This window comes from Sinocyclocheilus rhinocerous, unplaced genomic scaffold (genome assembly GCF_001515625.1).
Source record: "Sinocyclocheilus rhinocerous isolate Xijiao unplaced genomic scaffold, SAMN03320098_v1.1 scaffold721, whole genome shotgun sequence".
Taxonomy (NCBI): domain Eukaryota; kingdom Metazoa; phylum Chordata; class Actinopteri; order Cypriniformes; family Cyprinidae; genus Sinocyclocheilus; species Sinocyclocheilus rhinocerous.
The window spans coordinates 119364-143601 of NW_015656165.1; the positions used below are offsets into that span (position 1 = coordinate 119364).

General features: G+C 36.4%; 1 protein-coding gene across 1 annotated transcript in view; it reads left to right on the forward strand.

Annotated features, from left to right (window-relative positions):
- Window positions 1-24238, forward strand: part of LOC107719724 (dachshund homolog 1-like) — a 65868-nt gene that overhangs the window by 20360 nt on the left and 21270 nt on the right. The window contains exons 3-6 of the mRNA XM_016527212.1: window positions 4290-4415; window positions 18737-18909; window positions 20290-20425; window positions 22004-22138. Of these exons, the coding sequence (XP_016382698.1) occupies window positions 4290-4415; window positions 18737-18909; window positions 20290-20425; window positions 22004-22138 (570 nt within the window). The remainder of the gene's footprint in view (window positions 1-4289; window positions 4416-18736; window positions 18910-20289; window positions 20426-22003; window positions 22139-24238) is intronic.

Consider the following 24238-nt stretch of genomic DNA (forward strand, 5'->3'; position numbering starts at 1 on the left):
GACAAATCCCTGACAGAAAACTGCTGCTGCGTTCTATTTATGACATATTGACACAAATTTCAAATGATTTTCAACGGTCGCTTTGTAGCGTCCAGTGTACTAGACAGACTTTAGCTGTTGCGGCGCAGACACAGTGTTACTCACCTATCGAGAAGAAACAAAGCAACCTCGGCGTCCAATCGCAGGCCTTCCGCTCCTTGAGTTCTATATCACCATTGTGGCTATATTACTTATTGTGTCGTTGAGTGGCGTCTGGTCAGGACATGGCGTTACAGGCATCTTTAGAGAGGCTGAAATAGGAAATATGGCGACTTATGCTAGAGATAATAGCAGAAGTGTGTGATTTCTGCCTCATCACCAAATGGAACTGAAATAATAATGAGAAAAAGAATGACTGTTTTCAAATAGGTTTCCCAAACACTGTAATTGGTTGGTTAAACTGATAGCCCCACCCACACTCATGCTATTGGTTGAGCCATTGTTGCTATGCTGGACTGAACAGGATGCTCAAACAAACAATGCTTTGAGTTTTACAGAGCCACAGTGTTTAAACTTTTAGGGGGAGAATCGGCCTACGAATGGCTCATTTTTTTCTGCGTGTTAAGCAGTGATAAGAATATTTTAACATAAAACTAACTTCAGTTTTCTTCACCTTTTTAATTCAGCTGCTTGAAATGGTGCTTATTTCTACAGACCAGCTGCAGCCTGCTATATTTCTGTGTCAGTCACTTTAAACAGCACTTAATGCAAATAAACAAACAGACTCATGCTGTGCTGTAGAAAAGCCCAAAGCCAACAAAACTATTGTTTCCACACTCACAATGCAGGTTTGCCCGAGGTAGCATGTAACCTCATCTTGCCAACTCTAATTTGCCCTTTATTGTGTTCTGATATTATGATTAAAACCTATTAGATTTTGCCTGGAGATATGTTCACCTCGGCCTCTGTGGTGTCAGCTCTCCTCTTGCTCAAAAGAGTGTCGTTTAAAGCATCACAACTTCTGTCCATCCTGCATCCTGAAGCTAAATGCACCGACTTCTAAGCTGCCCTTCTCTTTGTGTAAGTGCGTGCGCAGTCTGCTCGTCACGACTTCTCAAAGAGAGCCCGAAAAGGCCGCGCATTTGTACTCGTTTAGAAAGAGCAGGTGATGGAGAGTGAGAGGGAGAAAGAAAATGCTCAATAGCACAGGCCTCTTTTATCTCTGGCAGAGGTCACACTATCAATGTCAGCCACAGAGATGGGAACTCAAAGGCCACTAGAGAGATAGAGAGAAAGAGAAAGAGGACAGTTTTTTCCCTCTTTGAGTGGATTGCAGACTGAGAGTCGGGAATGCTTTGATATCGTCCTCTTCACAGGCTGAATAGGGACCTTGGCTTTCATGCTCTGATCTTGACATTTAGTGAAAGCAGTTGGAGAGCAACTGAGAGAGTGAGAAAAAAAACACCCCGCTCCTAAAGCTCACTGCCAGAGCTTGCCTCATATTTGCACATAACTGTTGTGAATTGCAGCCAAATGCCAGCGTACGAAAGCTCTAGAACTAGATTTGAGAGCGGTTTGCCCGGACTAGAGCGCAGACTTTAAAAGGATACACCTTAGACACATCGGAACTGGATGGATACTTTCACAAAGCCAGTGTTTGGGATGAACAGGCATATTTTCTTCTGAATAATTCTGTTCATCTGTATGAACAAATAAGTCAAGCCAACGTTGATGCAATGTAATTTAAAGGGGTCATATGATGCGATTTCAAGTTTTCCTTTCTCTTTGGAGTGTTACAAGCTGTTCGTGAATAGATAAGATCCCTAAAGGTGCAAAGACTAAAGTCTCAAACCCAAAGAGATATTCTTAATAAAAGTTAAGACTCGTCCACGCCTACCTAAAACGCCTCGTTCAAACACCCCCCGACATGTCTACGTCAGGATGTGGGAAGATTTGCATAATGCCACCCAAATGTCCACGCAAAGAAAGAAGGCGTAACTTTTTAGTTGCTGCCACCGCCGCCGCCATGTTGTGAAGATGCTGTGTGTTTCGTTGCGAAAGCGAAAATACTTTGTTTGGCCTTCCAAAAGAGGACACGACTAGAAATCAGTGGTTAAGTTGTATTTACAACACTGTTCCAGAACAGATCAACCCAAATATTCAGATGTGTGCAACGCATTTTACGGAGGACGAGGACTGTTACACCAAATACACAAAATAATGTTCTTTTTAGCAACATCATATGACCCCTTTAATAAATTAGTCAAACTAAGGCAATTGTTCATTTGTCTTACTTTAACCAACCAACAGTGGCATGTTTAGATAGCAGTGTAGAAAGCAGCATGTTGGTTGTTCTCACACCACAAAACGGGAGGTTACAGTTTTGGTACAAAAACAGTTACTGGATCTTAAACATTTGGATTGCACAAGCTTATATTTCTATCATTTAATAAATTCCCCAAAACACAACATACACATGAAACAAGCAGTGTGGAGGAGTGTGGCTACTGTATTTATTACATATGTTTGCACCTGACCTGTTGCAACCAACAGGTGAATAGGGAATTAATAAAATCCTTGTGCAAAATTCCCTTGAAATACCTTCCAAGTTAATAATATTGTTATTGCAATATTTGTTGCATTACAGACGGCCCCCAAAACTGCATATTCAAAATGTTTAAGATTAGGAACACTCCTCATGTTTTAACAAATTGTGTAAAAAATCAAAAAGTAAGAAATATTTTTTATAAAAAATTATTACATAGTTGAGAACTTTATGTGTAGGGTTTTGTACATGTATTCATGTACAAATGGAATTCATAAGCAAAGTGCTGAAAAACACAAATTTGGATGAAATGCCTATTTAATGCAGGCTCTGGTAATTGATGTGTAAAAAAAACATAAATTTTTTGTAAACATTTCTACTATATTTTGTAGATAAAAAATTATTATAAAGTTATGTACAATTTATTTTAACATTTTTATTTAATGCAATAAAATTAACAATTCTTTGACAGCATTTATTAATCTTGTCTTAAACAGTTGTGTAAATTATTAAATTATTAGATTAATAAATATATAAATTACTTTTTCAATTGTTTTTTTTTTTTTTCATATGTTTCTTTTGCTCCAGAAATTAAATTACATGGAAAAAAGGCTACATTCCAAAAACATTTTCACTGTTCCCCAGGGGGCTATATTAGAATGATCTCAGTCTAAAAACAGCTTGCCTTCATTTTGCCTTACTGAGATCTAAAGCTAGTGGAAGAGGAAAGAGAAGAGTAGCATGTAACAGTCTGAGTTGCGTGGCTAGAAGCAGCTCTCTGTGCAATGAAGGGAAGCTAATCTAATTTGAATTGAATTATAACATGTGCACTGGGGGTACACACACACACACACACACACACACACACACACAGTTAACAAGGGTTATTGGAGACTTGTGACAATGGGCAGGTGCCAGGCAGCCTGGATTATCAGCGTATGACAGGGGAGCAAATCTCAACTTTCAGATGTCACCTCGTTCAGCTGATCCAGGACCTGCTCTTCAAAGCTGGTGTCTGATGGTAGTTAAACGGAGGTATTAGTCAATCGACTGATTGCAGAGCAGTGACGTGGGCCAGAGAGTAAGTGTAGCTTTGGGATGACGCTGTGGGTAATAATAGACCTGTTGTTATCATCTAATGTTACAGTGCCAACAGTCTGAGTTGCGTGGCTAGAAGCAGCTCTCTGTGCAATGAAGGGAAGCTAATCATATTAGATGTAATTTAACATGTGCACTGGGGGTACACACACACACACACACACAGTTAACAAGGGTTATTGGAGACTTGTGACAATGGGCAGGTGCCAGGCAGCCTGGATTATCAGCGTATGACAGGGGAGCAAATCTCAACTTTCAGATGTCACCTCGTTCAGCTGATCCAGGACCTGCTCTTCAAAGCTGGTGTCTGATGGTAGTTAAACGGAGGTATTAGTCAATCGACTGATTGCAGAGCAGTGACGTGGGCCAGAGAGTAAGTGTAGCTTTGGGATGACGCTGTGGGTAATAATAGACCTGTTGTTATCATCTAATGTTACAGTGCCAGTGTGTTCTTCTGTCAAATTCAATTATGGGATGTGAAATATTCATAATTGCTTTCACAAAAGCATTTGAATGAGGCACATTTATGGAAAAGCGATGAGGTGAATCTGTTAACAATTATTCATATTCACATATTCTCACAAGATTTAGGCAGTTGAAGTGAAAAGAAACAGAATGATTATGAATTAACACGTTTTCTTTCTCTCTCTGTTTAATACTCTGACAGGCATAACAGCTGCCACACTCGCTGAAGCCATGAAGAAGAAGATCAAATTGGAGGTGATGAATAGTTACCATGGCAATAATAACCACTGCACAGATTCTGAGAATGGTGACATCACCTCCAGCATGGGTAAGTGTCAGTTCCTCTCTTAAACTGAAGCTCATATGTCGAGCCATCCTAAATGCTCATGCCCTAAGAATCCTGGTCCAACACTAAACACTTTTTTTAATATATCAGATATCTTCTGTTCATTACCCTGCTGTGTATTAGATCATTATTCAAACTTAAAGTAACAAAAAGATAACCCTAACCCTTTCAGTCCCTTTTTTTTTTGTGGCGCAACAATGTAACTGCACTGACTGACAGCCCGCAAGGGAAATTCCTTCACCGCGACAGCCCTAATTTCTACCAGATTTAACTCATAAGAATTAGTTTTGTTGACATAACTTTATATATATATATACCCCTTAAATCTTAATAATGTTGCCATTTCCTGGATGATCCATGACTGTTTTTATGCTTTGTGTTAGTTGTTCATGAGTCTCTTGTTTGTCCTGAACAGTTCAACTGCCTGCTGTTCTTCAGAAAAATCCTCCAGCTCCTACACATTCTTTGGTTTTCCAGCATCTTCTGCATAATTGACCACTTTCCAGCAATGACTGTATGATTTTGAGATCCATCTTTTCACTCTGAGGACAATTGAGGGACTCATACATAACAATTACAAAAGGTGAAAACATTTACTGATGCTCAAGAAGGCAACACAATGCATTAAGAGCTGGTGGGTGTAAACTTTTTGAATTGAATGATCAGGGTAAATTTTCCTTATTTTGACTTCTGGGAAACATGTATGTATTTATGTAGCTTCTGAAGTGCAGTACTAAATGAAAATAATATGATCTTTAATCAAAATAAGAAAAATTTACACACCATCATCCTGTTCAAAGGTTTACACCCCCATCTCTTAATGCATTGTGTTGCATTCTTGAGCATCAGTAAATGTTTTCACCTTTTGTAATTGTTATGTATTAGTCCCTCAATTGTCCCCCGTCAAATGCAAACTCAGGACATGATGCAAACATGTTAAATAACACAAATATCCTTTATGTATTTAATTCCATTTTATTAACCAATGTCTTTGCTGCTGACCTTTGATGATCAACCATAAGCAAAAAAGAGAAAGGTTTTTTTTGTTTGTTTCTGAAGAGAGAAAAATGAGGCCAAGGCAGATGAGAAAAAGTAACTAAGTAACGTGATTAGTTACTTTTAAAGGAAGTAACGCAATATTGTAATTCATTACTTTTAAAAGTAACTTTCCCCAACACTGACTGCAACTATACTAAAAGTGAACTTATTGGTATACTGATAGATTACTGATTAAATACTTGTAGCATTTTAGTACACTTTAAAGTATAGTCTCAGTAAACTACTAGTTTAGTAGTTCTATATTGAAAGTATACTCATAAGTTTTCTTTAAGTGAACTTTACATCATACTTTAAAGGGGTCATCGGATGCCCATTTTCCACATGTTGATATGATTCTTTAGGCTCTTAATGAAAACATAATTTGGTTAAAATATATCAGTGGTAGTGTAAAAAACACCTTTTTTTACCCTGTCAAAAACAGCTCTGTTTTCAGACAGCCATTCTAGTCCATGTTGCTTTAAATGCTAATGAGCTCTGCTGACCCCGCCCCTCTTTTCCGTGGGGTGACGAGCAGACTGTAAACTTCAGCTGCGAAACTGGCTAACTAGCACGTTATTAGGAAAGGCGATTTGCAAAGATTCATAAAAACACTTATACTCACTTCTTCTGTTGATGAAGCTGGATCACGAATGATTCGCGCGAACATAGACGCATTTAGGCAGATCGGGGATCAGCGCATTCCTTTCAAAAATGAAAGTAACGTTAATTCTCTGCATTTTCAGCGGCTCAGATGTCGGGAGTAAATGACGACTGCTATGTTCATTATTACATCCAACAACAAAACACCTCAATCGCTTAATCGAAAACGTTCTTGTCTTCCCCTGCACCGGAGTCGACACAATGGCGGACTGATGACAGCTCACTCAGGGCGTGTCAAAAGGTAAGACGCTAGTGTCAATCAACTATCGTGGGAGGGGCCTGGGCCTGTGTGACGTCACACTGGCAGAAATCTGAGAACGGCTTGATTTGAGAAAGGGGTAATGATTTTAGGAGATTATAAAAAAAAACCACTGGGTGAATTTTTATCATTATAGGGTGGTTGTGTACACACACTGCCAACACACATTTCAGTTCAAACAACTTGTAAAAGTGCATGTAGCATGTTCAAACAACTTGTAAAGTGAATTTTGCATCCAATGACCCCTTTAAGTATGCTACTATGTCCCTACATGTGGAAGCATCTGGTGTTTCGGTTTCTTCTTCGCTTGTGTTTTGGAAATTCTGTACAGAAGATGTGTAATAGTGCCCCCTACGGTATAACAATGAAAACATGGATTCCCGGAGCACAAGTAGCTATAGCTCAAATATATTTAGAATATAAGTATAAGTCATGTATACTTAAATATCATTTTAAGTATATTTCTGAGAAGTACATAATAAGTAGACTGAAAGTATATTTTCCTATTTTTAGTTTAAAAGAAGTATACTAATAGCATACTTGAATAAACTTATTTTTCGTAAGGGATATGTTCAACTGGCTTGAAATATAGCACATAGTCAAACAGATTACTTCTGTGCTACATTTATGATGCTTTTGCATCTTTTTACAACCGTAAAATCTCTGGTCCCCACACTTTGAAGTGCACAGAAAAGATGACCGGTATATTAAATACAGTTTGTGAAGTATAATATACACTGTTTGACTTTTTATCGTATTTTTGCGGTAAATTACTGGCAGCACTATTGCCAGTAAGTTACTGTAACTACCCCTTTACAGTAGCTTATCGCAAGTTCATTTTACAGTATAATGCCCTTACCACAATCTCCTTTTACAGTATGATGGCCTTACCGCAATTTAAATTTACAGTGAAATACCCTTACTGCAACTTAATTTTACAGTACTATATCCTTATATCCTTACTGTAACTTAGTTTTACAGTATAATAATATTACAGTAATTTTACTGTAATTTATTTTACACTATTTATTTTATAAAACCTTAGATGAATCCCATTGAATTTAATAAATTCCAAATAAGTGACCTGAGTCCATGTACAACAGTATATTTTTTATTCACTGTCACTATTAAATACATCCATTACTTATTGTGCTTTATTCTGGAACATTACAAAAAAAAAAACTCATCTTCTCTGCACTCCTTGACACAGTCCATCTGGTGTGAGAACAACAACGAAAGCCCAAAATACTTTCAAGAGGAAGACTTTGCTGCACTGGTGAAGTAAAGAACATCTCTGTTTCCATGGAGTCAAGCATGAGTCCAATACACAAGATGTTCAAAAAATTTAATGTTTCAAATGCGATGCATGTTTATCTCACAGTTAATTAAAAACAATATGCCATCATGTTATTGCTTGTGTGATGCACATATCATCAAATACGAGCTTCTGAACTCACATATGATATCTTGAACTAGTGATCTATGTAATGTATGTCTTTAGTTTAGCATCTTTTGATTACTGTATCTGATTAAATGAATAATTCCAGTGTGGAGTTCAAAATCCATCTGAAAACAGTTTCAGTCGTGGCTAGTTTAGCTGATTAATTAGCTGCTGGTGCTAAGGTCAGTTTGTGAGACCATCACCTAGTTAAAGCTGGTAAGTACACTGTTAGACTTTTTATTGTATTTTTGCGGTAACTTACTGGCAGCACTATTGCCAGTAAGTTACTGTAACTACCCCTTTACAGTAGCTTATCGCAAGTTCATTTTACAGTATAATGCCCTTACCACAATCTCCTTTTACAGTATGATGGCCTTACCGCAATTTAAATTTACAGTGAAATACCCTTACTGCAACTTAATTTTACAGTACTATATCCTTATATCCTTACTGTAACATAGCTTTACAGTATAATAATATTACAGTCATTTTACTGTAATTTATTTTTCACTATTTATTTTATAAAACCTTTGAATATTTTACATGAATGCCATTGAATTTAATAAATTCCAAATAAGTGACCTGAGTCCATGTACAACAGTATATTTTTTATTCACTGTCACTATTAAATACATCCATTACTTACTTTTTTATTGTGCTTTATTCTGGAACATTACAAAAAAAAAGAGGATATATATATATATATCAAAATCTCAGACATTTCTGTCATAGCTGCAATTAATCTAATGTCACATACTGCAGCTGATAGTTAAAACATACTTACAAAGCCAAAGATGCTCAGTGCTGTGGCTCCTAAAATAGCCTTTGGGGTGTAGTTAGCTCCTGTTGAAACAAGCAAAAGAGAGAAAAAGAAGAATCATTATTTTTCGTCAGTGATTATTGACTAATCACTATATGTTATGAACATGATAAATCATAGATCTAGAATGACTGCTAGATTGATCACTTACACAATCAGATTACAATCAACACTGAAAAAAGAGAGAAGAGAATATATACAATAAAATGTAAAAAATAATTCATATGAAACTTAAGAGAATACTGACTTTGATGAGACCTTGCTTCTATTAACAAACAAGAAGCCACAATAAAGAATACATTTTCTTTCTTGAATTAATTGATTATAATTTTACTTGAATATTTTTTTTTTCTCTGGTATATGCACTGGCGTAAATGTTTTATTTATGAGAGAGAGAGAGCGCGAGAGAGAACGCGCACGCAAGAGAGAGAGAGAGAGAGAGAGAGAGCGCTCGTGCTATTTCAAATGACGTCACACATTTAACGGTATTCATTTAACTGACGAGTAAAATATACCATAACCAGCAGTAAAAAAGTCGAAAAATCATTGTTCGTGTAAATACTCTGTACTTACTCTGGAAAAGGCAGTCAGTCAGTTGCAGGACAATTGAATGAGTTTCATGAAAGCGGCAGTTTTTGAGGAAAACGAACATTTCCCTCAGACTGTCCTAGTAATAGCCTATAATTAGATTTTATATTTATTATTTTTAAAATTTCATTGATATTGGTAATAGTTTACGTTTTAAAAGTAAGTGAAAAGTAGGCTACTTACCACAGGAAAACTCGCAGCTGACGTCTGGCGATTCACTCAGAGGGGAAGTCCGTTATGCGCGCACCCGACACAAGCCTCAGTTTATATAACCTCTGCCAGGTTGTTGCGCGGGCTTTGCGCGCGAATAAAATTTAAATTGTGTGGGGTGTAAGCAAAGTTTATATATTTTATTTTTTAATCATTTTAAAAAGACATTTATTACACCACACTTGTGCTTACCCAGACATTAACTTGAGAATGCAGATTCATGTTTTTCATCAGCAGAACAATTTACAGTAGCACTACTGCTTTTGAGCAAACAGTAAAGTACCGCAGATTCCCATATACAGTAAATTACTGTAAATGGCATAAAAATACCCATAATGCAGTGCATATTATAGTAGTTAACCGTAAAACACATATATGGTAGTTTACTGGTCATTGTTCGTGTAAATACTCTGTACTGGAAAAGGCAGTCAGTCAGTTGCAGGACAATTGAATGAGTTTCATGAAAGCGGCAGTTTTTGAGGAAAACGAACATTTCCCTCAGACTGTCCTAGTAACAGCCTATAATTAGATTTTATATTTATTATTTTTAAAATTTCATTGATATTGGTAATAGTTTACGTTTTAAAAGTAAGTGAAAAGTAGGCTACTTACCACAGGAAAACTCGCAGCTGACGTTTGGCGATTCACTCAGAGGGGAAGTCCGTTATGCGCGCACCCGACACAAGCCTCAGTTTATATAACCTCTGCCAGGTTGTTGCGCGGGCTTTGCGTGCGAATAAAATTTAAATTTTGTGGGGTGTAAGCAAAGTTTATATATTTTATTTTTTAATCATTTTAAAAATACATTTATTTCACCACACTTGTGCTTACCCAGACATTAAATTGAGAATGCAGATTCATGTTTTTCATCAGCAGAACAATTTACAGTAGCACTACTGCTTTTGAGCAAACAGTAAAGTACCGCAGATTCCCATATACAGTAAATTACTGTAAATGGCATAAAAATACCCATAATGCAGTGCATATTATAGTAGTTAACCGTAAAACACATATATGGTAGTTTACTGGGCTTTTTGCGGTAAGTAACTGTAAAATTACAGCAAAGTCTAACAGTGTAGCCGCTTTAATAAAGGAGAGAACTTGCCATTATTCTATGATGCAGTGCTTATTTTCTAGAAAATGTCCATTGATGCAGTGCTTATTTTTCAGAAACTGTGCATTGTAAGCAGATTTAAGCAAGAAAATACCATGAAAATGAGGTTGTGACCTTTCTGAGGAGGAAAAAGTGAAAACAGAGGCCAGGATGTCACAAAGAGAGGGAAAAGTGTGAATAAGATTAGCCAGGTTTTACCCATAAATGCTAATAAGGAGCTTTTTTATCTTCAGTAATTTAGAGTGAGAATAACCTTGAGTGTGGACTCTTGATGTGGAATATTAATACAGCTGAAGAGAGCTGAGTGGTGCAGAACACTCTTTCCTTTATCGTTTTATCCATCTTCAAAATGTCTGTCTCTTTCCATCTACAAGGTTCTGTGGCCTGTAATTTTAATACTGACACAATGACGGTCGGAAATGTCATATCTGAAAATATCAGTCTCTCATGCCTTTGTTTTGAACCTGAACCCTCATCCACTGGTCATATGATTATTTACATTTGACAAACACAAACTCTTCCCAGAATAGTACTCACAGTCTGAGAAATGTGATACATCTAAACCCTGAAAATTGAACAGATCTGTAGGGATGTGAAGCATGTATGAGGCCGGCTAGACAGATACGCCAGTATTAGAGCGGAACTCCAGTGGCACTGATCCAGTTGGTGATTGGGACACTGTTTTTAGCAGCTCCCCCTCTGCCCTGATTATCAGGATATGAGCTCATCTCTGTTTAAATAGAGGTTCTTATAACAGTTGTGCCCCCGAGCAGGAAGTGGAGGGCTCTGGATATAGTCACACCGTCCTGTCAAGGAGGAATTTGGAGAGGATGTTGTTGATGTTAAGTTGGTGAAAGACAGCATGCAGAAAAGCAGTTATGTGTATTGTACTCAATCATAAACTCACACAACAAGGGCTTTTTTTAAGATATGTAATTCTCAGCAGGTTTTGCTTCAGAAAATAGATTTTTACATTAGACAGAGTGGTGACCCAACACGGAAAAAGCAAAAAAGTTCTTAAAATCAACTTTGAAATGTATTAATATATTTAAAATACCAATATTTATTCATGTGCTTTTATTAATGGTAATTTATTAACATTACCAAGAAGCTTGTCTTCATAAATTGACTATTTGGTCTCTTGGGATTTTTGTTTTCATTAGCTAATAATTTAATGCAGTTGGGATTCAAACTGGTGACTTTCTTGCTGTGAGGCAACAATGCTACCCACTGAGCCACCACTAATTCATAGATAAACCTATTTATTTTGTTACTCTAACTATGAATAATATACATTTATAAATCTATAGTTTATATTAGTATATTTGCATTAATTGGAAGAGAAGAGAAGAGAAGAGAAGAGAAGAGGTAAAAATGGAGGATGTCAAGTCAAGAAATAGGTTGTGGTCTCCAGGGCTACAGCTCCACGAGCACATCCACATGTCCATTAGAGCCTGTCTCTCACTCTCATGGGATTGAGCTGAGAGATAAGCCAAACTTTCCCAAAAAAATTAAATAGAAAAGAAATGGGATTCATGCAGAACATAATCAGGAAAAACTGGATGATAAAAGAAGAACAGTTAATGAAGTGGAACATTTCCCCCTTTTTCCTTTTAATTCCTATAACATCATTTTAGAATCAGCATAGAAATGAAGCATGAATAAAGAAAATTGAATACAGGAATTTTTTAGTGCTGAGTCATGAACAACATCATAATTGCCTCAGTATTGCAGACAATAACCAATAGTGACCAAGAGACTGTAATCTATATGGATTGATCAGTTTAAATCTTCTGAAGAAATGCAATCACTTTATATGATAAACTAATTTTATTAAAATTTTATTTCCATATAAACATTGATCAACACACATACATAGAACTCATCAAATATGGAAAACAGAAACTCTAATGTGCTTGCTTGATGTGAGAATCATTTAAGGTTTTTTGTTGTGCGTCAACTAAGCGTGTTTTAGCGTCAAATATGCACACGTGAGCTTCTGTTTATATTTGCTATACACTCAGAAAAAAAGAAAAGAAATTAAATCTTTTCATATAAAGCAATGAAGGGTTGGTGGGAGAGAGTGACTAAATGATGACAGATTTTTCTCTAGATTCTCTATTACCTTTAGTAAATTGGAAATGGTCTTAAATATTCTTATAAGACAAAAGCTCAGATGTAGACAAAGACTTTAGGTTCTGAGATCCAAACCAAGGCCATGTCTTAAGACCAAAACTTCAGCTGAGCTGTAGGTATAAAAGAATGGTGCATTTTACTGCATTTGTGTCACAAAAGGTTTATCCATTACTGCAGAATGCAGAATTAGATGTAGTCTTGGCTCATAAGTGAATGGGGATGTAGTGTCATCTCTAATAAAACTTGTTTCCCTTTTGGGGTTGAATTTAGGTTTTCTTTCCATAACGAAGCTGTCGTATGGAACAGTGACCTTTAGGAAAAAGGGCTGAAACACGAGAAGACTGCTACACTGAGTGGGCACTTTTTATAATTAGAGTCATAGAGATTGGTGTGAAAGCAAAGGGAGAGACTTTTCACAGAGTTTGTTGAGTTGAATTGAGTTGTTTTCTCCGAAATGTGCTTGTGAACTCTTGGACAACCTTGAAGAAACACAATCGATTTAAAAAAAAAAAAAAAAAAAAGGCGTTATATGTTTGGTTGCAGCTAACTGGAAATGAAAGGCATGTGTAATTTCTGCACTACGAGAGGTACTAAACAGAATCACAGCCAGTGAAGTAGTCCGGCCAAAAAGTCATGCCATTGGTTGACCCTTTTTTGTGAGGTTCAAGACCAAGAGATCATTTTTTTGGCTGGTTAGCATAGCCCTGTTAGCCACTGCTTGTAGATGAATTTAAAATATAAATGTAGAGATTATAGGCCTACAACATGTTTACACACCCAAATACACCACCATTCAAAAGTTTGGGGTCTTTTTTTTATGAAAGAAGTAAGTATGTGAAGAAGAAGAAATCAATGTAAATTATTCCTGTGACCGCAAAGCTGAATTTTCAGCAGCCATTGCTCCAGTCTCCAGCCAGTGTCACACGATCCTTCATAAATCATTCTAATATGCTAATTTAGAGCACAAGTAACATTTTTTATCATTACAAATGAAAGCGGCTGTGCTGCTTTAAATAACTGTGGAAACTGATATACTTGAATAGAAGTCATCCTCCATACATCTCTAGTACTTCCCATTTCAAACTAACAATAACAGGTGTTAATAAAAATACACACAAGTGCAATATTTGTCTTAGTTTATTATTTATCGATTAAAATTATATACTGACTCACACTGACATTTCTCCCTAATATGTGTGCATTTTCAGTAAAATGACCATACACAGATTTTAATAGTCTGTGTTTGCGCTTTAATAATGTCTATGCGTTTTTGTGCATGTTTTTTTTTCTTTCTCTCTCTCTCTCTCTCTGTGTGTGTGTGTGTTTTGGATTACACGCAGCAGATACCTGATGCTCATTGTAAACACAAGTAATCACAAGCAGCTGGTCAGGACGAATGCATCTCTGAGTCTCTGTGTGGCTGTGGGTGGCAAAAGTGTGTGTCTGTGTGATGTTCTCTGTCTTGAGCACTCAATAATTCTGCTGCGTGTTCCTCTGACCAGACAAACAGTGGGAGTGTGGGAGAGCACTATAGTTCAACACACTGCATCTTAATACTTCCTTCTCCAATTTTGCTCCGAGCAAATCTTATATTCTGTATTAAGAATTAATTTTGAGCTCAATTTATTTCTTTTCTCATCCACAGATCATCTCATCTCTTGCAGCCAAAAACTGAAAATCACATCCTCACAGGTTCTTTTCATCTACGTATCAAAATATCTGCACCTTCATTAACTTTCCCTGAACGAGGCCCCCAAACCCTTCAAGGGCCTCACCACATAACCCCTTTTTCCATCTCTATTTTGTATCCCTTTCTCTCCCCCGTTGCGGTTGTTGTTGCTTGTTTTGTGATCATTTCCATAAGGGAAGTAACTCAACAGTAAGCACATGGAGGCATCATTAATTTCATCTAAAGGAGAAACGAGACTTCCGGTTTTCCATAATCCCCTCCCCCACCCCTTGCTGACGGGAATGTGGAAATTACTCCATGGTGTCTAACCACTACAAAGACCAGAGCTAAACGCACAGACTAAACACCTAGACCACAGCTGTTTACTGGCAACCGCACCTTTGTCTGGGAAATAAAGCTTGTCTATCGCTACTGTTTTATATACGCCTGTCAGGCTGGAACACGTTAAATGCCTTTAATGGGGAAATTGAGAAAACAAAAAGTCTTATCGTAGGTTAAAAATTAATCAGAGATATTGTAGTGTGTGAGAAATCGAAGTATGCTGGGATCAGTGCTATACAAATGCTTCTCACATGTATGTGTCACAGATAGAGTCTCTTCCTTTCACACACTGCTGCCGGTGGTCTCTGTCTCAGGGGAGGTTGGCCTGAGGAAAAGAGAACTGCTGCATTACCTGCAGGGGGTTACAGCACATGACATGAGCAGAAACATTTATGACTGAGATTAAAGTAGCAATAAAGAGGAAAGAGTTTCCAGTAGCACTATAAATCAGAAGCCTCATTTCTGTGTATAATCTAACTTTTGAAGTTTTTTTTTTCTGTTGCATAGGCTAACTCACAAGAAAATGTAGATATTTATACAAATGTTGCTATTTCGGAAAAGGAGAGGATTTTCAGCAAACAGTAGTCTAATTCTACTGATATACCAAAGTGCCTTGGCATAGTTTGCCACTTTCCAAGAACAGAGTACAAAATAAGGCAGAATGAGTAACAAGGTTGCAATATATCAGGATTGCAAATTTCGAATGGACTCAATTTGAGATTTGTTTGATAATTTTTCATACAAAAACTTGAGTCTCAGAGCTAAATTTTTGAAAATAAGTAATTCAGTCCACACAATATTTATGAAATATTTAAGAATATTAATAGAGATTAGTTACTGATCGAAATATGGGTGTCACAGTTTTAGGCAAGTTACTTTTTTTTTTGTATACTGGGTTGCATAAAAAATGTGAGATTTTTTTTAAATCTGAAGTTTTTTTGTCATTCATTCATTTATTTTAATATTTAAGAATTAGTTTTACTACAATGCAGTGTCAAATTTGTGATATTTTTACATGATTTGAATTATTAGATACAGTTGAAAAGGCACAAGACCAGACTCAGTCTCAAGTCCATCTTAAGTCTGAGTCTAAGACCATATTTTATATGACTAGTCAAGTCCAAGTCCAGGCCAAGTCCAAATGCTCCTGAAAATATTGGCTTAGACTCAGACTTGAGTTCAGTTTTGTCCAGACTCCAGTATACAACACTCACTTTTGATGTGGGACAGGCCATAATAACTCATTTAAGGACACCTTTGATGTGTTTAAAACTTGCTGTTTTCATTTGATTTTATTTCAGATAATAGTTTATCTAACTTATCTATTCTATCTCACAAAACAGTAAAAAAAAAAAAAGTATTTTTCCCTCTAATGCTTTAAAAAAAGGTTCAGGAAACCAGAGTGTATCACAGAGGCGGACAGTAGTGAAGTATTTTTACTCTGCTGTAAAAGTACTTTTCAGATGTCTGTACTTTATCAGAGTGTTTTTCTTTAGAAAACTGTACTTCACAACATTCCAAAGCATAATATTGTACTTTTTACTGCACTACGTTTCATATTAAATATAATTTAATACTTAATTACATTAGAAATCTATTACTTTCTTACTTTTACTCAAGTAAAAGTAATTCAAAGATTTACTTGAGTACAAGAAAGTACTACATTTTTAATGTTCTTAAGTATTAAAGGTAAAACAAACAACAACTTTTATTTATGAAATTAAGTGCAGTAAAAAGTATGACATTATGCTTTGGAATGTAGTGAAGTAAAGTTTTCCAAAGAAAAACACTCTGATAAACTACAGATACTTTTTAAATTTACTTGAGTAAAGTAAAAATACTTCACTACTGTCTGCCTCTGTTCATGGACTGTACCATAATCAAAGACGTAAAGACATTGTTTGAACTGATTCCTTATTTAGCTCAAACAATATCATGTGATAATCAACGTGTAAAAATCTTCACACTTGATTCTAGCAGCAGGCTACATTGTATATTTTTTGTTGCTGTTTCTCATTTGAATCATTTCCAGGTGCTGTGTTGTTTTGTTGTTCTCCACACCATTTTACGCAACAGTTTTGTGCCCAAATTTGTACCAAGATCCCTGTTGTGTTTGGATTTATCCAGCCGAGTACTTGGCTCCTTCCCAGTCCTGTCATTAGACTTCTTTTGTTTCCTTTCCTCAGCGTTCGCTTGTTTTGTTTCTCCTTTTTTATTAAACGCTAAATATTTATACAATTTGCAACTTCCTGTCAAAATCATTTACACTCCCACAATAGCCCGGGCTCAAGTGCACAATGGCAACTGCTGCGGGGGGGATATTTTTAAATGGCGCTTTTCCAATTTCTTTTAGCCCTGGGCTCTTTTGTTTTAGGTAAATAAAGATTGAAAGCTCTTCGTGAGTGATATCGGCCACCATGTGTTTCAGAAACAGGCCTCAGTGGTACTGCGGCGTTAACAGACGCTAGCGAATCGCATTGTTATTCTTTTTGCAGCAGAAGCTGAGACGTAGGCCCCTTGAGATACGGATGAAGGGTGACGGATGTTGATGCATTTGGCTGAGTTCCAGTCTCATTCAAAAGTGTCTTTTTGGATGGGGAGGGGTTTAGTGTTTCCTTGCCACTTTGGCCCTTTCCCGAATGTGCTTAGAAGGCCAGATATTGCTCCTATCAGCATTTTCTAGCGTAATATGGCAGTTTAAATTCCACTTGAAAAGGCGAATGTGCGGATGGCACTGTCGTTTTGACTTTAAGAATATTAGTGACGCCTAGCGAAGAAGACGGAGCAGCTTGCATGTTCATGGCATGTGCTTGTGCTTGGCTCAGATCCTTTTTCCATCCATACATCAATCTCCTCAGCACTCAACGACTTTCTTTGATCTCCCTTTCACTTCCTTTCTGTAGCCTGATCACCGTGACTGATCTGCGTGTCATCTGTTTCATGAAAATCAGGACCTTTTTTATTCTTTTTTTTAGTCTCGGACTAAAAGTGTCATGACGAAAGGGAGGAGAACTTTCATTTGTAAGTGGCCCTTCAAGTCTCTGTGGCAGAGAGGTGACATCTGACCCCCAGAGCTGCCTGGTATTTGGTTGAAAAGCAGAGGGAGATGGAAGGTCTTGAAAACTATCACCTCCAAAGGGCTCATCATCTCCTGGCCTTCCTTCTCATCATCACTCCGCTACTGCCGAGAGTATCAACTCTAGTGAATCCATTACCACAAGGCCAACACAGTTCAGGAGCATCTCTATAGGCGACTGATGGGAAATGAAAAAGTCTTTGAGAGAAACTGTCAAAATGTCCTCTCTCTCTCTTTCATCCTTCAAGTGGCGGTGGTGTACGGGCGGCCGTAGAGTGGCTGACTGTAACCTTACGCCCTGACCTGTTCAGTTGTTAGAGGATCCATTTCCATTTTTCTGCTGTTATTCCTCTCTGGAGAATATCCGCTCGCATTCCTATAAAGGATAACACTGTTAGAGTGCTGCGAGGGATTGGATCAGCACACTAAAACAAGCAAAACACCGGTCACACAGCAGGCGTATGTACTGCAGTCTTGCTGTCACGTAGCTTGTTGTGCTACAAATAGAGTGTGTGGTCTAATTTATCACGGGGTTGTTATGTATGAAGACGTTTGCAGCAGTCTGAGAAGCAGCTAATTGCTTTGAGGTACAGACTCCAGCAGCTCTAGTTATACTCGTAGGCATGCTGTGCCATAATGGCACAGCTTTAAAGAGAGCTCTAACAAAGCAGAAACTGATGAAATTTCATAACGTGAAGCATCATAATTTGGAACTATTTACAAGATGTTTTCCCTTACAGTGTGATGAGTGTTTCTTAATATCCTCAGACTGTTGGTGCAGCATGTGTTATTTTAATGAGTTTGATTTTTTTTTAAATGCTACATTTATTAGGGTTTCCTACAGTGCAATAAAGCTTTTATATAGAAACATGTATTAGATTACACAGTAGTTATGTGTGATTAATTAAGGTATAATTATTTTGTGTGTGTTTCAATGCTTTTTTGTACAGGTTTTGAACTTCCATTCATGATGATGCCACATCCCTTGATTCCAGTCAGTCTGCCTCCTGCCTCGGTCACCATGGCGATGAACCAGATGAACCATCTCAGCACTATTGCCAATATGGCAGCTGCTGCTCAGGTCCAGAGTGCCCCGTCCAGAATGGTGACGTCAGTTATTAAGGTACAAGGACACATTGTACTGTGCATACAGTTCTTAAGAAGATTTAAAGAGAAAATTTACCCAAAAAAATGAACGTTCAGTCATCAACTACATTAATTAGCTGCATATTGTTCATTTATTTACTTAATATCAACATGTATTAAAGGATTTTTGGATGGATATACATGTACATGACATATATGTCCAATTGTATTACTTCACATACATAAACATAAATTTTTGTATGGGCTAAATATATATATATATATATATATAGCTAAATATATTTATATATATATATATATATGTTAATGTATGAAATTGTTCCAATATATGTTTTTACTTCATACTTCACACTATATTTCATACATGGAAATTTAATATATGCACATTTGCATGTGGGCATTGAAAGTTCATTCCACCAAATCCTTCAAGCTTCAAAAATTTCATAAATACATCATAAAAGTAATCCATATGAATCAAGCTATTTAGTCCCAGTCTCCTGAAGAGACATGATCCCTTCATATGATGAAGAGATTTAAATTAGGCGTTTACTCGCAAATAAACATTGATCAGCACACATATATAGAGCACATAAAATCGAACAAAAGGTCAAATGTGCTTGTGTGACACGCGAGAACAAAGCTCATTGGAAATAAACATTGTGTGCATCAATTTTTTTTGTGGAACATTTTTTTTTCCATACAAGAACAACTCACAGTGACCATGGTGACAGAAATTTTATTTAGAGTGTAGTGCACTAGTTGTGTAGACTACTTTTGATCAAAGGTCAATGGAAAAATACTTTTTTTTTTTTTTTGTATTCCACTAAAAATAAATAAATAAAAGCATTCTGGTTTGGAATGAATAAATAATGACCGATTTTGGTAACACTTTACAATAAAGTTCCATTTGTTAACTATATTTAATGCATTACCTAACATTAATTAAGAATGAGATTTGTAACAATAAAACAAAACTATAACAATAGATTTGTTACCGTATTTATTAATCTTTGTTAACGTTAGTTATTAAAAATACAACTGTTTGCTCAGGTCCATTATATAGCCTTAATATATAGGCTACAACTTTTGATTTGAATATTAGTAAATGTTGGAATCAACATTAACTAAGATTATTAAATGCTTTAGACATATTTTTCATTGTTAACTAATGTAGTTAACTAATGTTAACAAATGGAAACTTATTGTAAAGTGTTACCCAGATTTGTTCATGTTTTGAGTGAACTATTCTTTATATTTATTCTTCATGCAGTGTACTATTTAGAACAATATTTAACTTTCACAACAGAGAAAGTTATTCTGCAATATTTTAGAATTTATTACAGTTTGATTAAAACTTTGACAGATTATGATGACTAATGTGTGTGTTCACTCTCAGGAGCGAGTTCCAGAAAGCCCATCACCTGTACCCTCTTTGGATGATGGCCGCAGGTCAGGGAGCCACTTATCCTCCAGACAGAACAGCAGCGTGTCCAGCTCTCCTGCCCACACAGAGAGCTCTTCTGACCGGCCACGTACGTCTGCTTGACCACATACAAGTCTTGTCTTTTGTTTTATTCCTCAATGTCTTATTACAAAGTCTACGTTGCATGTAATTTCAATATTTTAGTTGCCATCAGTGTCATGTTAGCTGTAATAATATGTATACTTTTAAATTTTCATTTCTCTCTGTATCCTCTCTATATGGTTGAAACCAAACTTACTATTTCAGCAGAGTTTGGTCCCTGAGCACTTAGCACTATGCTCTCATGATAATGTGAAACTACACATCTAACCTTACAAATGTGCTTTTAGAATTAAGAATAAGGTGATATCACAGAATCTACTAAAAGCAAAGCCATCAGAGCAGTTCATGTGCATTGCTTTAACCGGAACTAAAACTATGCAATTACAGATAATGCTCTCTACTTTTTTCAGTCTATTATCAGACACATTATAAATCTTACCCAAGATATCAGATATCAGTGGTATGATATAATTTGGGAAGCAGTATGTGTTTTAAATCCTATTTTTGACAAAACTGAAGTTTAAATCTTGTAATAATTTTTAGGCTTTTTGAGATTGCTTCTATAATATTATCTACCTGTATTTTGTTAAAGAGATTTTAAAGCTGGTTCAGTACAAGATATAATTAATGTTGGATATGAGTGAAACTTTCATTATTGAATTAAAACATCCCACACTACCATTCAAATGTTTGGGATCGGTATGATTTTTAAAATGTTTTTGAAAGCATGGCATATGCACGGCAAGGCTCTATTTATTTGATCACAAATAGTATTGAAAACAATACTATTCGGAAATATTATTATAATTTAAAATAACTGTTTTGTACAGTATTTGAATATATTGTAGTTCCTGGGAATGAATTGTATTTCTGGGAGGCAAAGCTGAATTTTCAGTCTCATGATCCTTCATAAATCAGAAATCTGATTTGCTGCTCAAGAAACATTTCTTATTATTAACAATGTTGAAAACTACTTAATATTTTTGTGTAAATCTTTAATAACATTATAAATATATTTACTCTCACTGCGGATCAAAGTAATGCAACCTTTCCAAAATATAATATAAAAAAAAAACTTTTGAATGGTAGTGTACATCTTCACAAAACATATACAGTAAATTCAAAACTGTATAGAACAAATTTTATAAGTAAGGTATAATCAACGGCTAGCCGTGCATTAAAGGATTTTAAATGCACGACGTGGAGGCAAAGAACCGCCCGACGTGAAGTGCATTTAAAATCCTTTAATGCACGACTAGCCGTTGATTATCCCACTTATTCCATGATCATTTGCCAAGTTATAGACAAGTTAAAACTAGTATTGCTCTTTGCAGCACAATATTTGACGAATGGGTAAAAATGACAGTTATTTTCGTCAGTTACGTTAGCATTCACGTTTCGTCAGGCACGTTAGCGCTAACATTCTGCCCGCTTCAAATCAGACACAGACAGCCAATCAGAATCCAGTATTCAGACAGACCATAAAATAACTACTATAATGGAACATTGGGCTTCACAGGTCAGGCTTTTGTATCTGTGTCCTTTGTTTGTAAAATCTGTTTATATTCCCCTCCTTTCCCTTTAGATTTACATCAGAATGGTCTTTCTCTTGGCCATGCCTTGTTAGGCCTATCTCCAAGTGCACCACCAGGACCAAAAGAGGGGGATCTGGCAACCCATGACACAGGCCATGAAACAAAGAGGGCTTCCTCAGAAAAAGGTTAGATGCCAGTTATATTGCATTCTGTGTTGAAAAGCATTTGCTAAATAAATCCTATTTCAAAATAAATCCTATTTCTAATACTCTTTTATTAAATGACGCCATGAGATGTCAGAGTTTACAAACATTATCTTTTGTTGTAATAAATCAAACATTAACATGGCTTGTATAAGCTGTTTATTTTAAAAATAAAACTGATTCATATTTTTACTGATTATACAGATAGTATGCATTAGAAAATAATTACTTCGGTGCCTTCTGTCTGAGACTGGTGAACAACCCAGGTTATAACAGTTTAAACAGTTCAGAAGTGCTTATTTCAAGTTCATTACATTACAGTTCAACAAGGTCAAAAGGTTTAGCAATGACTGCACTTTTACTGTGCTCTTCTGTGTTATAAAAACACGTTTAGAATTACGTACCAGGAAAAAAATATCATGGAAAACGCAAGCATTTTTCCCAAACAGATTTAAAATTGTGTCTAATATTTTTTCCTTTAGCTTAGCAGATCATTTATCAGAAGTGGTTTAGATTGACTGCAGGAAATGATTGCTGATTCCGCTGATGTGTCACCTAATACTCAGTATATTTTATTTCTATTCATAGATCAGTCTTTATGTGTGTATTCTGAGAAATCAGTGAATACTCTCGCTCACAGTTCTGTGAAAATTAAAGGTAAAAATGGCACAGTAGTGGGGCTAAATTAGTTAGTGATTTGCAGAGCATGGAGTAATGAGCAAGACCCCCCCTCCCAACCAACTCCCTTACCCTGGCCCTCCTGGAGGTGTAATTTTCCTAATAACCTCCCAGAACCCTTGTTTGGTTTTTGCGTTTGAAGGCTTTCATTAGGTTAATGAGGACTTTGCAAGGACGAGTAGTCAGCACAATTTCCTCATCGTGCCGTGGAGAGTAGACAGTGCACCCCAAATCAGAAAGGGGGGCATTTGTGTGACTGAGCACAGCCTTTCGGGATTTGGCGAAATCCCAAGATCACACAGGTGCTAAAACCCCGCATAAAACAAAGGATTTGAACCACTGATGCCACTACATAAAAGGTGCTGGTGATTATGATGATGATGAGATATATTATGACCAGGAAGGTTTATATATAATATCGTTCAAAAGTTTGGGGTTGGTCATTTATTTAGTTATTTATTTTTAAGAAATGAATGCATTAATTTGATCAAAAGTGACAGTAAAAAAAGATCTCTATTTCAAATGAATGCTGTTCTGTTTATCAAAGAAAGCTGAAAATCACCAAATCAGCATGGACCATGTGACACTGAAGACTGGAGTAATGGCTGCTGAAAATTCAGCTTTAGCCCAATTCGGAAGTTAACTGTTTCTCATGGGGACCTAAGTGATTTTCAACATTTACAGGGGTTAGTCTGTGATTTTATTGCCGTCCGAATCCAGAATGCTGGTGTTTTTCTCCCACAACCCGTGTAAAAATCCCTGGCCGAATTACGACTGTTTTTTTGACAAACACCAAGGTCGTGTGGTAATTTAATTGCTGTCCGAATCCACATCTCTGAGTTCACAAGAAGACATTGATTCAAAATTCAATGTTTAAATCCTTTTTGACCACTGCTGAACAATCTACGGTAACTGTTGCACTTCACTGTAATTTGTGTGCATATTTATTATGAAATGGTGAAATGCTGGAAAGTATTTACGAGAACAATATTTCATAACTGCTCCACCACAGCGAGTGGGAGCTGTTAAGAACAAAAAGAAGAAAAGCATGTAAACATTTGAAATGGGTCACAGGAAATCACAGGAGTACATTACATGTAAAATGTATTCAGTCAGAAAACATTTTAATTGTTGTAATATCTCACAGTATTACTGACTTTTACTCTATTTTTGATCAAATAAATACAGCCTTGGTGAGCAGAAGAGACTACTTATAGAAAACATGGAAAAATCGTACTGATCCCAATGTCTTGAACTGTAGTGGCCAGTATAACTGGTGAAAGAAACCCATTAGCAGTGTTGGTCTCATCAACAAAATTACGTGATGGTAATGGTAGGTTTTGTTTTTTTGTTTTAATTTGGTAATGAGAAATGCGAATAATGATGCTAATTGAATTATTGTAA